The 15071-nt window shown below is 45.7% G+C and overlaps 1 protein-coding gene across 2 annotated transcripts in view; it reads right to left on the bottom strand.

The window, feature by feature from the left end:
• EDC4 (enhancer of mRNA decapping 4) overlaps positions 1-15071 on the bottom strand; it is a 629569-nt gene that overhangs the window by 332107 nt on the left and 282391 nt on the right. For both annotated transcript variants that reach the window (XM_082271180.1, XM_082271179.1), the window contains exon 16: positions 7803-7888. In XM_082271180.1, the coding sequence (XP_082127306.1) occupies positions 7803-7888 (86 nt within the window). The remainder of the gene's footprint in view (positions 1-7802; positions 7889-15071) is intronic.

Consider the following 15071-nt stretch of genomic DNA (forward strand, 5'->3'; position numbering starts at 1 on the left):
TGACCCTATTAGACAGACCTTTGTTTTGTAAGCTCATCCTTTCAGGAACCAGGCAGAATGGTTCCTGACCTTGTGGCTTGGGTGGTTGACTAGCCATTGTGACAGGAGGTTTGGCATGTCTGGAAGTGTCAGATGAGGCTGAATGCTGAGGTTTCTTAAGTGACTGGACCATGTCCCCTCAGGCTTAAGCCTGCATGGGACCTTGGTGATAGTTGCAGCTTTTCTTCATTCACGCTCCTCCTTAAGCCCTGCAAGAAAGATATGCTCTGATTGGCATCTAGTTTGTCTGATGGTTCGCAGAATAGTAGCTCATCTCGATATGGCCCTACCTCTATGACTTGCTATTCTTGGGTTTTTTAGGGCTTCTATCATTCGCTTTGAGAAGATCCTGGGTGCTAACGAGATGCCAACTGGCAGAGCTGTTTATAAAAAATGTGGAGTGGTAGCCGGGCCCTGCACCACATATCTTTTTTTGATAGGCATTTTTGATCGTTTTTCTATCGATATAGGTCGATGTGCATCATGCCAATCCACTGTGGCTGTGAAGACTCCCAAGTACTTACAGTGGGGATCGAAAGTTTGGGCACCCCAGGTAGAAATTTGTATTAATGTGCATAAAGAAGCCAAGGAAAGATGGAAAAATCTCCAAAAGGCATCAAATTACAGATTAGACATTCTTATAATATGTCAACAAAAGTTAGATTTTATTTCCATCATTTACACTTTCAAAATAACAGAAAACCAAAAAATGGCATCTGCAAAAGTTTGGGCACCCTGCAGAGTTAATATCTTGTACTGCCCCCTTTGGCAAGTATCACAGCTTGTAAACGCTTTTTGTAGCCAGCCAAAAGTCTTTCAATTCTTGTTTGAGGTATCTTTGCCCATTCTTCCTTACAAAAGTCTTCCAGTTCTTTGAGATTTCTGGGCTGTCTGTCACGCACTGCTCTTTTAAGGTCTATCCATAGATTTTCAATTATGTTGAGGTCAGGAGATTGTGAAGGCCATTTCAAAACCTTCAGTTTACGCCTCTTGATGTAATCCCCCGTGGATTTTGAGGTGTGTTTAGGATCCTTATCCATTTGTAGAAGCCATCCTCTCTTTAACTTCAGCTTTTTCACAGATGGCATCAAGTTACCATGCAAAATTTGCTGAAATTTTATTGAATCCATTTTTCCTTCTACTCGTGAGATGTTCCCTGTGCCACTGGCTGCAAAACAACCCCAAAGCATGATTGATCCACCCCCATGCTTAACAGTTGGACAGAGGTTTTCATTAAATTCTGTGCCCCTTCTTCTCCAAACGTACCTTTGCTCATTCCGGCCAAAAAGTTAAATTTTAACCTCATCGGTCCACAGAACTTGTTTCCAAAATGCATCAGGCTTGTCTATATGTTCATTTGCAAAGTTCAAACACTGATTTTTGTGGTGAGGACGTAGAAGAGGTTTTCTTCTGATTATTCTTCCATAAAGACCATATTTGTACAAGTATCTCTTTATAGTGGAATAGTGTACCACAACTCCAGTGTCTGCCAGATCTTTCTGGAGGGATCGTGCAGTCAAACGTGGGTTTTGAATTGCTTTTCTCACAATCCTGCGAGCTGTTCTGTCTATTTTTCTTGGTCTTCCAGATCTTGCTTTAACTTCCACTGTTCCTGATGACTGCCATTTCTTAATTACATTACAAACAGATGATATTGACATCTCAAAAAGCTTTGCTATCTTCTTATAGCCTTCTCCAGCTTTGTGAGCGTCAACTATTTTCAGTTTCAGTTTTCTAGTCAACTGCTTAGAAGATCCCATGGTGCTGATTGTTGGGGCAAGGTCAGATGAGTCTGGGCATTTAAAACCTTTGAGATTGACATCACCTGGTCTTCCCAGACGATGATTGAGAACAATCCATGACACTGGCAGGTCTCAGCCTTGCAAAGGGGGCAGTGCATGCTATAAATTCTGCAGGGTGCCCAAACTTTTGTAGACGCCATTTTTTTGTTTTCTGTAATTTTGAAAGTGTCAATGATGGAAATAAAATCTAACTTTTGTTGACATATTACAAGAATGTCTAATCTGTAATTTGATGCCTTTTGGAGATTTTTCCATCTTTTCTTGGCTTCTTTATGCACATCAATACAAATTTTTACCTGGGGTGCCCGAACTTTCGATCCCCACTGTAGTTAGGGGGGAAAGGAAAATGCTATTGAGTAGCCTACTGCTACTGTACCAAGGAAAAAAATTGATTTCCATGATTTTCTTTCACTGGTGAGAGGTAACCGCCCATCCGCCCGGAGACAATCATTGTTTTTTGCTCTTTGGAAAGGAAGGTTTGAGGATAAACTCTCCCTTGCCTTTTTTGTTTGTGTCCAGCGCTTTTTTGGTCCCGACTTATCTAAACTCATGGACTGACGAAAGGGTGTTATCCCCTGGCTCTTTTTGGTTTGAGGAAACTTCTTGTTTTTGTTTTGGCTGCGGTCCTGTCCAATACGATTTTCAAGTCGGGTCCAAAACAGTAAATCGCCTGTGAAGGCGGATGCCGCATAATCTTTTTAGAATTGATGTCCCCTCCCCATGACTTCAACCACAGGCCTCTCCTAGCTGAATTAATTATATCCTTACAGATTCTGCTGACACGTCCGCCAGGAAAGCAGCCGCTCTAGTTAGAATGGATATGGTTTTTACCAGATCCTCCTTTGGGGTTTCACCTTCTAGCAGCTCTTGCAACTGCGTCAGCCAGAGAATTAAGGTCCTGGCCGTGCAGGTGGAAGCTATGGCTGGATTTCGATTCGCAGCTGCAGCTTCCCAAGCTCTTCTCAGAAGTGCTTCTATCTTTTTATCCATGGGATCACAGATTTCCGGAGTTGTCAAAAGCGAAATCAGCCTGGTTTGTGACTCCGGCAAGGGAAGCATTTACCTGTTAAATGGCGGTCATTGCAACTTTTTATGTCACACGGTATTTGCGCATAAATTTTTAAACGCATTTTTTTTTTTTTTAAACATTTGTGAATTACTTAAAAAAGAAAACACACTAAAGTTAGTCCAATTTTTTTGTATAACGTGAAAGATGATGTTATGCCGAGTAAAAAGATACCCAACATGTCACGCTTTAAAATTGCGCACACTCGTGGAATGACGCCAAATTTCGGTACTTAAAAATCTCTATAGGCAACGCTTTAAAAATTTTTTACAGGTTACCAGTTTAGAGTTACAGTTGAGGTCTTGGGCTAGAATTGTTGCTCGTTGCGTTTGCAGCGATACCTCACATGTATGGATTGAACGTCGTTTACATATGTGGCCGTGGCGTATGCATGCGTTCGCGTTAAAAAAAAAAAAAAAAAAAAAAAAACAATCTCAACTGAATGCCAAGATCTCGGCAGTATTTAAACTGCCTCAGAGTCAAAGAGACTGCAAGGGACCATCTGGTCCTCGCAGTCTCTATGGTACACTTCTGCCCGGTTGCCAATTCCTTCTTCAGCTCACCGATCGTACGGGCGGGCCGGTAGAAGCACCAGAGGGCAGCGGGAGTGGGGGATTTCCCCTCCCACCGCCTGTAAGAACGATCAAGCGGCTGTTAAGCCGCTATGATTGTTCTTATGTTGTAGGGAATCACCTGAAGAAAAAAAATGATATCTGAATGATGCCTGCAGCTGCGGGCATTATTCAGATATCCCCACTTAAACCCCACGACGTTCAACCAGGGGAAGGGGTTAACCAAGTTTTTCAGACACTTATGTACCGGAAATGTCCTAGGCTTTCCTGGTTATAAACCTTTATACATTTTATCGTGTAGTGAAAGCTCTGCCATTTTCTGCTCTTTGATACCCAGTGTATCTGCTATAGCTCTCAGTAAATTTCCTGTGTCCTCCGAGGGGAAACGTGTACCCTCTGATGCTGGATCCTCATCTGAGTCTGAATATAAGCCACCTTCGATTTCTGATTCCGAGTCGTCTGCATCAGATCCTTGCTCTACCTCATCCCCGCTGCATCCCCGGAGGTCTGACCATCCCAAGGGGGGGGGACCCACGTCCACCCTGAAAGACCACCAAGGGAGAGGGGGATACTACTTACCGCGCCGTGGAACCGGATGGACACCAGTCCAGGCAGACCACCGCACCATTTTGGAAGGGGGGTGCGGCGGGCCAGAGGCACGCTGGGACACAGGTTGCAATTGGGGCTATGCGTCCTTGCGAGGCGTTTAACTCGCCGGCCGGCCCCTGTCCAGTGGGGCTATGTCACAGCAAACCTAGTGCGGAGCTAAGGTCAGGTCGCGCTCGCTGGGACGATGGTAAAGATCTAGGATATCCAGTCCGTCGCCCAGTCCGGCAGTTGATTCTCACAGGAACCAAATTGATTGTAGTTCTCAAAGGAAGAGAAAATAATGAAAGAAAAAATAATTTAATTTAAAAAGGAAAAACATGGCTGAGGAGGACTTGGAGTAGAGATACCGGGAGGCTGAGATAGCTTACCTCGACCCTCTACTATCTCTAATCAGGTCCATTGGGTGGGATTGTCCCGCATGTATGCTGAATTTACCTCTGCCAGTGATAAACGCAAGACATTCTATACTCAACAGAAATACTTTGAATTTGGGAATCAGTTCAGTCAGTTATTGGCTCATATGGCAAGACAGCAGCTGGGTAGTACGGTTGCGACCAAGATCATACACTCTGATGGCTCTGACCTGAGTGGCTGGGGATGTACTCTCCTGTTTCTATGAATGTTACACGACTATGTATACCTCCACTTTGACCTTTACTAGTGACGACATCGACGCTTACCTGTCCGACTTGTTGATTCCCACCTTGTCACAGGAACAGAGTGAGGGGTTAGAGGCGGATATCATGGAGGACAAGGATCGGGAGGCAATTGCATCTCTGGGTAAGGGAAAAGCTACTGGCCCTGACGTCCTGCCCCTAGAGGTCTACTGTCGATATTTGGATGTCCTCGCTCCTGTCCTAGCGCAGGTGTATTCCAATGCCTTTGAGGAGGGCAGACTGCCCTCATCCATGTACTCGGCCACGGTGGTTCTCATCCCTAAACCCGATAAGGACTTGGCGGACTGTGCCTCCTATCGCCCAATTTCTCTATTAAATATTGATTACAAAATTCTGGCGAAAATTTTGGCTAAACGCCTTAATCTTGTGATTCTTGATATTTTACACCATGACCAAACCGGTTTTATGCCTGGCAAGACCACGTCTATTAATATTCGGAGGACGCAGACGATTTTACAACTCAGAGTTTTTCCCTGAGTCTTGTGCACTGGCCTCATTGGATACTGCTAAGGCCTTCGACTCAATTGAGTGGCGGTTTCTTATGGCGGCACTGCGCTCCTTTTGCTTCGGGGTTAAGTTTCAGACCTGGGTCTCAATCCTTTATCGAGACCCCACCTCCAATATCTTGGTTAATGGTTTACTATCCCCGTCTATACAATTACACCGGGGTTCCAGACAGGGGTGTCCATTATCCCCACTATTATTTGCGGTGGCTATTGAGACATTGGCATTGAGATTCCGGCAGTCTCCCCTCCTGCAGGGCATTACTCTGGGTGACAGGACCGACGTTATTGGACTATATGCAGATGATCTTATTTTGTATCTCCGAGACACTACTAGTTAACTACCGGCTGCGATGCATATTATAGACAGCTTTGGCACGTATTCTAGCCTGAAAATTAACTGGCAGAAGTATGCGTTGATGCTCTTTGATGCTAAAGCTACTGTGGCGGGTGACCCCCTTACTCTTCTCCGGCTGGTCTCCTCATTTAAGTACCTGGGTATTATTATTACACGGTCTCCATCTGATGCCCTGCGGGCTAATCTAGACCCCTTGCTACAGGTGGTTAAGCACAAACTTGGGATATGGTCTAAACTCCCTCTATCAGTGGCAGGTAGGATAAACCTCATTAAAATGATCTTGTTGCCTAAATGTCTTTATGTGACCTCCCATGTACTTGTCTCGGTTCCCAAATCATTTTTTAAATCCCTGGACTCACTCTTTGTGTCTTTTATCTGGACTAACACTAGACGTAAGCTTAAACTTTCCACGCTGCAACGTCCAAAACTGGAGGCAAGTATGGCACTGCCCAATCTGCACTACTATTACTTAGCAGGTCAATTATGCCATTTGACTGACTGGTTGCCTCCGACTACTCCAGCTGTTGTCGAATACTATCTTGCCAAGATGTTGGGGCTGGAGCAATTGTTGGTGGCCCTGGAAGCCCCAGCGAGGACTCTGGGAGGGCGTTAGTTCCGATTCTCACGTTGGCTAGGGTGGTGTGGCGGGAGGCTAAGAAGATTGCTGACGCTGGCGACATTGCGGCTGCCCTACCTATCTGGCATAACCCAATGTTTCCTGGTCTCCAATCGTTTCTGGATTTTAGATTCTGGGAGTGTAGAGGAATCTCTACCGTGGGGGATGTCTATGTGGGGAATATGATTGACACATTTCAGTCAATACGGGACAAGTGTGATCTCCCCCATAGCGCCTTCTATAGGTATCTCCAGCTTTGCCATGCACTCCACTCCAAGTTTGGCTCAAATTAGATTATTCTCTCCGATTATCCGCTTATTGGTATTTTGTGCTCTCAGGGACCTAATTTCTACCATTTATTTACATCTGTTGTCAGCCACGGTTAATAGTAATCCGCTGGTGGTGCATACCAAGTGACAGCAACTTATGCCTGACCTGTCGGATGAGGACTGGGAGGAGGCGTGTTCGACGCACCTCTCGGTTTCTCCGGCTGTCAACAATAGGTTGATCCATCTATACATGCTACACCAGTCCTATTAGACCCCGGTCCGGCTGCATGTCATGCATAGACTCCCGACCCCTGCATGCACTAGGTGTACCCACCTGTGTGAGGACTTTGTGCATGTTATGTGGCAGTGTCCGATCATTGCGCGGTACTGGCAGAGGGTGACTGAGGTTCTTTCCTCTGTCCTGTCTGACGCAGTGCCGTGCACACCCATGGTGTGTTTACTAGGAGTGCTGGATGAGGAGCAGTAGTCGAGACATGCTAGGACTATGCTACAGGAGGCTCTGTTTATGGCACGTAAGGCCGTTGCCCTCAAGTGGATTCAACCCGCACCTCCTTCGATACGCATGTGGATACAGTTGGTTAATCAGGTGTTGCCCTATGAAAAGCTTGTGTTTGAACATAGAGGTTGCCCGGCCAAGTATGATAAAGTCTGGGGGGCTTGGTGCTCTTCTGACCTTACCAACTCTGTTACCTAGATTTGGTTCGATGAGTGGACCTTTTTTGTTTGTATATACCTTTCCCTGTACCATTTTCATGTCATGTCTGACTGTTTTGCCTTACACCGTGTTGAGCTGCATAGTGCTGTTCGTCCTCTAAGATAACAAGCTCATATACAATGTATATCATGGTAATTCTCTTTAGAGTATACTTATCTGAGTTGATGTATCGTTTCTGTATGTGCCTTATTTGATCTGTTGGCATTCCTGTTGAGTGCCTTGTTGTATGTACCTTATATTTTTTTCTCTGTCAATAAAAAGAGTTTAAAAAAAAAAAGGAAAAAATGCTAGGACCAGAGATCTCAGCAAGGAACTAGGTCCTTACTCCTGACTAGGCAAAAAAAGAAAGAAAAAAAAAAACTGAGTGCGTATAGCAGAAGTGTAAGTATATTCCCTGGGACTGCCCCATAGGCGTGGTAAAGCTTTTTCCTGCCAATTGTCCTACTCCAGCATAACCCAATAGTAAAGAAGATTCTGGAGCTGTGTCCATCAATAAACGAAAGAGAAAAACGGTTTTATAAACAGATTGTTAAAAATAAAATATTTTCATGTTACCTGGAGCCAGTTGTGTCGACTGAGGCACTGCTCATAGCTGTGACGGAAGTAAGTGAGCCAATACTGGATGCGGAAGAAGACACAATCTGTCACAAATGTTACAAGGTGGGGGGAGGGGGGAGAGAAAAAAGAAATACAGATCAATAAAGCTTTTCTTAAAGTCAACATTTTTTTAAAGTAAAATAAACATGTTATATTTACCCGCTCCGTGCAATGGTATTGCACAGAGCGGCCCCTGACCCTCTTTTCTGAGGCCCCCTGCAGAAGTTCTAGGCAAGCGGCTTGCTATGGGGCCAGACATACAGGCTTGATCTTTATTCACACATACAACTTGGCCCCAACCACGCCTTACAGGATTTCACTGACAGCAGCAGGAGCCAATGGCTTCCCCTGCTGCCTCAGTCCCTGTGAGTAGAGGGACAGGGTAGAGAACAAACACAGCTGTGCCCAGTGCTGGATCAGTTGAGGACTCAGGTATTTAGGGAGGAGAGGGATCAAAGCAAGCTGTAAAACGTTCTTTACTTTATTTTGGGGAATGCAAATTAATAAACACTTTAGCTTTAAAAACACTTTAACAAAGTACTCAAAATTCACATCAATGCAAGCAGTGTCACAATATAATTGAAGGAGGTGTTTATTCAGCGTAGCAGACACTGAAAAGAGAAAGGCCAGTGAAATACAAATCTCCAGGATATGAGGATTACAGCAGAGTTTTGGCCGAAATATATGTTTCACAATAAAAATACCCATAGAATACTCCATGCAATTTTTTTTACTTTTTTTTTTTTACTTTTTCTAGAAATCATCACATATTTGGTATTAGTGAACAGTGTAGATGTACGGACATGTAGGCCTGCGTAGAGTTATATATGTACGTACATGTTTTTGACACTTATGGTAACATACTTTCGCTCACATATCATTTGTTGGGGTAAGCCCTCATTTGGGTTAGTATGGGTTAATCGAGCCCCATTGATAGTCTTTATCTTAGCTTTATTGGTTGACCTGGTTGATCTCACCCTCTGATTAGCTGGCATATGTAGCACCTCCTCTATGGTCAATATGCTAGAGAGCTAAATGTGGCCATCGCTGGGAATGCCATCCGATTTTTTAATTTTGTAATCTGTATTTGGTTGCTGTTCTTGTAAGTACCTTTCCTTTATTAAAAGGTGTTTAAGGATAATGCACAAATAGTCTCTATATCATACTTCCATGATACCGGTGGCTATATTTTGCTCTGAGCAGAGGATGTGCTGATAGTATCATTTAAAGGGGGTGTACCAGGAGCAGAACAGAGAAAAGACTGAACAAAAACCTAGTAAAGGAGAATTAACACCATAGGAAGAAAAAGAGGCCATGTACTCAAAACAACTTTGTCCTTAAATTGGTTTGAAAGGCAGAAGTTTTTTTTTTTTATCTTCATGCTTTTTATGCATGAAGATTAAAAAAAAAAAAAAAACGTGTGCAGCAGCCCCCCTAATACTTTCCTGAGCCCCATCTCGATCCAGTGATGTTGCATGAGAGCCTCAGCTGTCAGGGGCTCTCCCTACCCATTGGCTAACGCTGCTGTCAGTCAAGGTCAGTGAGCCAATAAGGAGAGAGAGGGGGCAGTGCCCAGACATGGCTCCATGTCTGAATAGAACAGCAGCTCATGTCGGGTGCCCCCATAGCAAGTTGCTTGGGCACTCAGCAGGAGAAAGGGGCCTGGAGCACTGGCAAGGGACCCGAGAAGAGGAGGAACGGGGCTGCTTTATGCAAAACCAATACACAGAGCAGATAAGTATGACACGTTTGGTATTTTTAAACAAAAAAAAAAAACAAGACTTTAGTATTACTTTAAAGTAGACAAGAGAGGACTACTTAACAGATGCCAACTTGGTACTCGTTGCGACTAGAAGGCAGTTACACATGAAAAGCTAGACAGGGAAAAATTGCTGTCAAAAATCCAGAGTTGGTCGATGACAGTATGGAATGAAAATTAAGTTATGGGATAGCATTGAAGATGTTCTCATTGGACCCAAGAACCCAACGCAAAACACAGGGTCGGTTAGCTACTGAACATGGGAGTGAAGAGCCTGGAAAAGAAAAACCCCAAAAGAGGGCTAAAACTAGATCAGGCTCACATACCCCAAGTGATAAGACCTTTTAGTGCCCATTTCTGCAGATTTAGGATCCTCCTGGTTCTCAGTTGAGTCTGAACAGTCTGATGGTCATTTGCTGACCAAGTCAACTAAGCCTTCAAAAAGCATGTCGTCCGATAATCCATTGGTGATGCAGAACAAGAACATGTCATCTTGAAAAGACCTGAGGTGCAGTGGACAGGCCCAAAGAAGAACCATACTTAGAAAAAAAGACAAATGTTTTAAGCAAAGAGGCACGGGTAGTGCAGGGGCATGGAGAAAATGGGGGCAAACACTAGGTATTCACAAACTCCAAAGAGGTCAGAATGTGACCCACGTGGAGGGTATGGGGCAAATACATAGTTACATATATAGTTGGTAAGGTTACTTGTACACCGTGTTCGCTGAAAAACCTCTAAATGTTTTTTTTTTTTTGTTTATCTACACTCCCTGCAGAAACCACTGTGGGAGGGAGTTCCACATTGTCACTGCTTTAATAGAAAAAAAAAATCCCTTACATAGTTTAAGATTGAACTGCTTCTCGTCCATCTTCACTGTGTGGCTATGAGTTTTCTTTAGAGACCCTAGATTAAATGATCTTCCCCCAATGATACGGTCACCATTTAAACATTTGTATTTTGTGTTCATACCCACCACCTTAAGTGACTCTTCCCTGGAGCATTATTCATACAGTGGGGAAACTAATTATTTGATCGCCTGCAGATTTTGTATGTTTGCCCACTTAAAAAGAAATTCAAGGTGTATAATTTTTATCATAGGTGTATTTTGAAGGATAGAGACAGAATATTAACCAAAAATCCAAACAGAAAACAAAGGATACAAATGTTATAAATTGAGTTGCAGTTCAGTGAGTATTTGATCCCAAAGCAAAACGGGACTTAGTACTTGGTGGCGAAACCCTTGTTGGTAAGCACAGAGGTAAGATGTTTCTTGTAGTTAGTGACAAAGTTTGCACACATCCCAGGAGGGATTTAGGTCCTCTCTTCTTTACAGATCTTTAAATCTTTATGGTTTCATGGCTGTTTCTTGGCAAATCGAAGTTTCAGCTCCCGCCAAAAAAAATTTCTATAGGATTAAGGTCTGGAGACTGACTAGGTCACTCTTGCTTCTTGAGCCACTCCTTTGTTGCCTTAGCGGTATGTTGTGGGTCATTGTCATATGCTGGAAGACCCATCAATGACCCATCATCAGTGTTGTGGCTGAGGAAAGAAGGTTCTCATCCATGATTTTGGATCTGAAGGGGATCAAATAATTATTTTCCTCACTGTAGTTCTTCATATTTGAAGTCCTCCAGCCCCCTTACTAGTTTTGGTGCCCTTCTCTAGACTCTCCAGTTCAAGCACATCCTTCCTGAAGAATGACAGCCAAATTTAGACTGCATATTTAAGATGTGGCCAAACCAGTGTTTGGCAAAAGGGTATAATTGCAATTTTTTCTCTTGAAATCTCTTAATTATCCCAGAGGTTTTCCGCTTCCCAAGTAACATGCATGTATAATTTCATCTCCCAAAAGCGTTTAACATTTAGCTCTATACCGCTTAAAAGGTTAAAGAGAACAGATCCAAGGACAGAGCCCAGGGGCACACTTTCTACAGCTTTAGACCCTTCAGAAAACACACCATTAATCACTACTCTCTGGACACACTTCTATTATAATCAGTCTTCTTCCCAGGTACATACAATATTATCAATAGTAAAAGACCTTCATTTGTAAATGTAGTGTTTTTGGGGGACTGTATCAAATGCCTTAGCAAAATCTACACATACTTTTTTGAACACAGGAACAGAGTTTCGCCAATTTGTTGGAACCATTCCAGTCAGTAAGCCGTTAATAAAAATTAGGGACAATGGTCCCGGGTGCAAGCCATCTGCTCCTGGTGACATAGTCACAATAAGTTTTTAACACGTTTATGTCCGCTAAAAGGTTATATTCCAAAAAATATTAACTATCATGTTTAACCACTTAAGGACAGGAAGGTTTTACCCCCTTAATGACCAGGTCATTGTTTTCAAAACGGCAAAGCGTTAATTTAACTGAAAATTGCACGGTCGTGCAACGCTGTACCCAAATAAAATTAATGTCCTTTTTTTCCCCGCAAAAACTGAATTTTTGTAAAATCTTACCTGTAAAATTCCTTTCTCTGAGTCCTCCGACAGTCGCCGCCCTCTTCATATTCGTCACAATGGGGTATTAGACTTTGCTCCGAAGGAGTAGCTAGGCAACAGAATATGTTAATATAAAAGTTTTAACACATCCCACCCCCAGGGGGTGGTCCCCTCAGTCAATACCCTCCTACTTCCTGTATCCATACTCCAGTTTCAGTGGAATAGCAGTAGAGAGTACATTCAACCCCAAAAGAGGGGCGGGGGCGGCGACTGTCGGAGGACTCAGAGAAAGGAATTTTACAGGTAAGATTTTACAAAAATTCAGTTTTCTCTTACGTCCTCCGACAGTCGCCGCCCTCTTCATATTCGTCACAATGGGGACGTCCCAAAGCAGTGCAAACATGAGGGGTGGGAAACGCAGCCGCGCCCAAGGCAACGCCGTCTCCACAGCAGAGAAAGGAACCTTACCAAAGGAAGGAAACCCTCTGGGCAACAGAAGAAAAAACTTGCTCAACAGAAGCAAAAAAATCCCAGGAAAACAAATAACCTAGGGATAACAACATGTATCCCAACAGCCAAGAAGCCCATACAAGAGGCTCTAGGGAACTGCCGCACTAAGAACCTTGCGGCCAAAGGAAGCATCTGCCGATGCCTGAACATCCACTCTGTAGAATTTTGTGAAGGTGTGAACGGACGACCAAGTCGCCGCCTTACACACCTGGGCCACAGAAGCCCCATGACGACAGGCCCAAGACGTACTCAGAGATCTTGTAGAGTGCGCCTTCACAGGCACAGGGGGAACTCTCCCCTTCAAAGCATAGGCCTGTTCCACAGTCTGTCTGATCCATTTGGCAATGGTAGAGGCCGATGCAGCCAAGCCCTTCCGAGGTCCCTCAGGAAGGACAAACAAGGAATCCGACTTGCGGAAAGATTCAGTCGATTTCAGGTAAACCCTAATCGCCCGAACAACATCCAAGGAATGCAGCTCCACCTCCTTTGGATGTTTGGGCTTCGCGCAGAGCGAAGGCAGGACAATATCCTCATTGATGTGAAAATCCGAAACCCTCTTCGGAAGAAAAGAAGGGTTAGGTCGTAAGACCACCTTATCCAGATGAAGGACCAGATACGGAGACTTGCAGGACAAAGCTGCCAGCTCCGAAACCCTGCGAGCCGAAGTGATCGCCACCAAAAAAGCGACTTTCTTGGACAACATGGACAACGAGATCTTCCTGATCTGTTCAAAGGGAGCATGTTGTAGCACGGACAGAACAAGATTCAAGTCCCAAGGAGGCAAAGGTTCCCTCCTAGGAGGGACCAGATGTCGCACACCTTGAACAAAGGTACTAACCAAAGAGTTAGACGCCACAGGACGTTGAAAAAGAACGGCCAGCGCAGACACCTGACCCTTGACCGTAGCCAGCGCCAAACGCTGGTCGACACCCGTCTGAAGGAAGGACAACACCCTAGACACCAAGTGCGAGGTGAAAACCCCCTGGACTCACACCAGGCAAAATAGTCCTTCCAAGTACGGTGATAGACCTTCCCCGAGGAAGACTTCCTCGCGTTAATCAAAGTGTGAATGACCTCCGGAGAGAGACCCCTATCCTTCAGGACCTCGGTTTCAACAGCCAGGCCGTCAAAGCCAGCGACTGTAAAGCAGGATGGAATATCGGTCCTTGAGACAAGAGATCTTCTCGAAGAGGCAGACGCCAAGGAGCGTCGACCGCCAGGTTCACGAGGTCCGCGTACCAGGACCGGCGAGGCCAGTCCGGTGCCACAAGAATCACCGTGTGTGGTTCCGAGTTCAACCTGCGAAGGAACCTTGGCAGCAATTGGATCGGCGGGAACGCATACAGCAGCCGATACTAGTGCCACGGGGCCACCAACGCGTCGGACGCGTCTGCCCGAGGATCGCGCGTCCTTGCCACAAACCTTTTTACCTTGTTGTTCAGACGAGACGCGAACAGGTCCACTTCCGGAAGACCCCACTTCGCGCACAACATCTGCAAGACAGCCGGGTGGAGAGACCATTCCCCCTGATCCAGGGTCTGGCGACTCAGATAATCCGCCTGCCAGTTCTCCACCCCCGGAATGTGTACCGCCGATATCGCCGGGACATGAGTCTCGGCCCAAGAAAGAATGCCGGCCACTTCCCGAGCCGCTCGGGCACTCCTGGTGCCCCCTTGGTGATTGACGTAAGCCACTGCCGTGGCATTGTCCGTCTGCACCCGAACCGGACAGCCGCGCAGCCTGTTCGTCCAACGGTGAAGGCAAATATTTATCGCACGCAACTCCAGAATGTTGATCGGAAGGGAGGATTCCTCCCCCGACCAAGTCCCCTGGGCGGACAGAACGCCCAGAACACCACCCCAGCCCGACAGGCTGGCGTCCGTGGTGATCACCGTCCATGAAAGAGGACGAAAAGACTTTCCCCCCGACACCGCCGGGGACTGGAGCCACCACAGAAGATCCCTTCTGGTGCGACGGCGCAACAAAATCTGGACATCCAGAGACTGCGGACGCCCGTCCCACTTGGACAGAATCTCCGCTTGGAGACCCCTCGTGTGAAACTGGGCAAAGGGAATTGCCTCGAAAGCCGAGACCATCAGACCCAGACACCGCATGCACTTCCGCAGGGATGAGCACGGAACGTCCCTGAGGGACTGGACTTCTCCCTGAAGAACCTTGAGTTTGTCGTCCGGTAGGAAGACCTTCGCTTGGACCGAGTCCAGGATCATTCCCAAATAGGGAAGACGAACCGCCGGGCACAGTGTCGATTTTGGATAATTTATCGTCCAACCAAACTCCTGCAGAGTCTGCACCGTGACGGACAGATCCTTCTCCAGACCCTGGCTGGTCGCAGACCGAACCAGAACGTCCAGATACCCCAGGACAGAGATGCCCTGGGCCCTTAACAAGGCCAGCAGTGGCGCAAGCACCTTGGTGAAAACCTGCGGAGCCGAAGCGAGGCCAAAAGGCAACGCCACGAATTGGTAGTGATCCTCCGCAATGGCGAATCGAAG

This window comes from Pelophylax lessonae, assembly GCF_965119305.1.
Source record: "Pelophylax lessonae genome assembly, chromosome: 10".
In the NCBI taxonomy this organism is placed as follows: domain Eukaryota; kingdom Metazoa; phylum Chordata; class Amphibia; order Anura; family Ranidae; genus Pelophylax; species Pelophylax lessonae.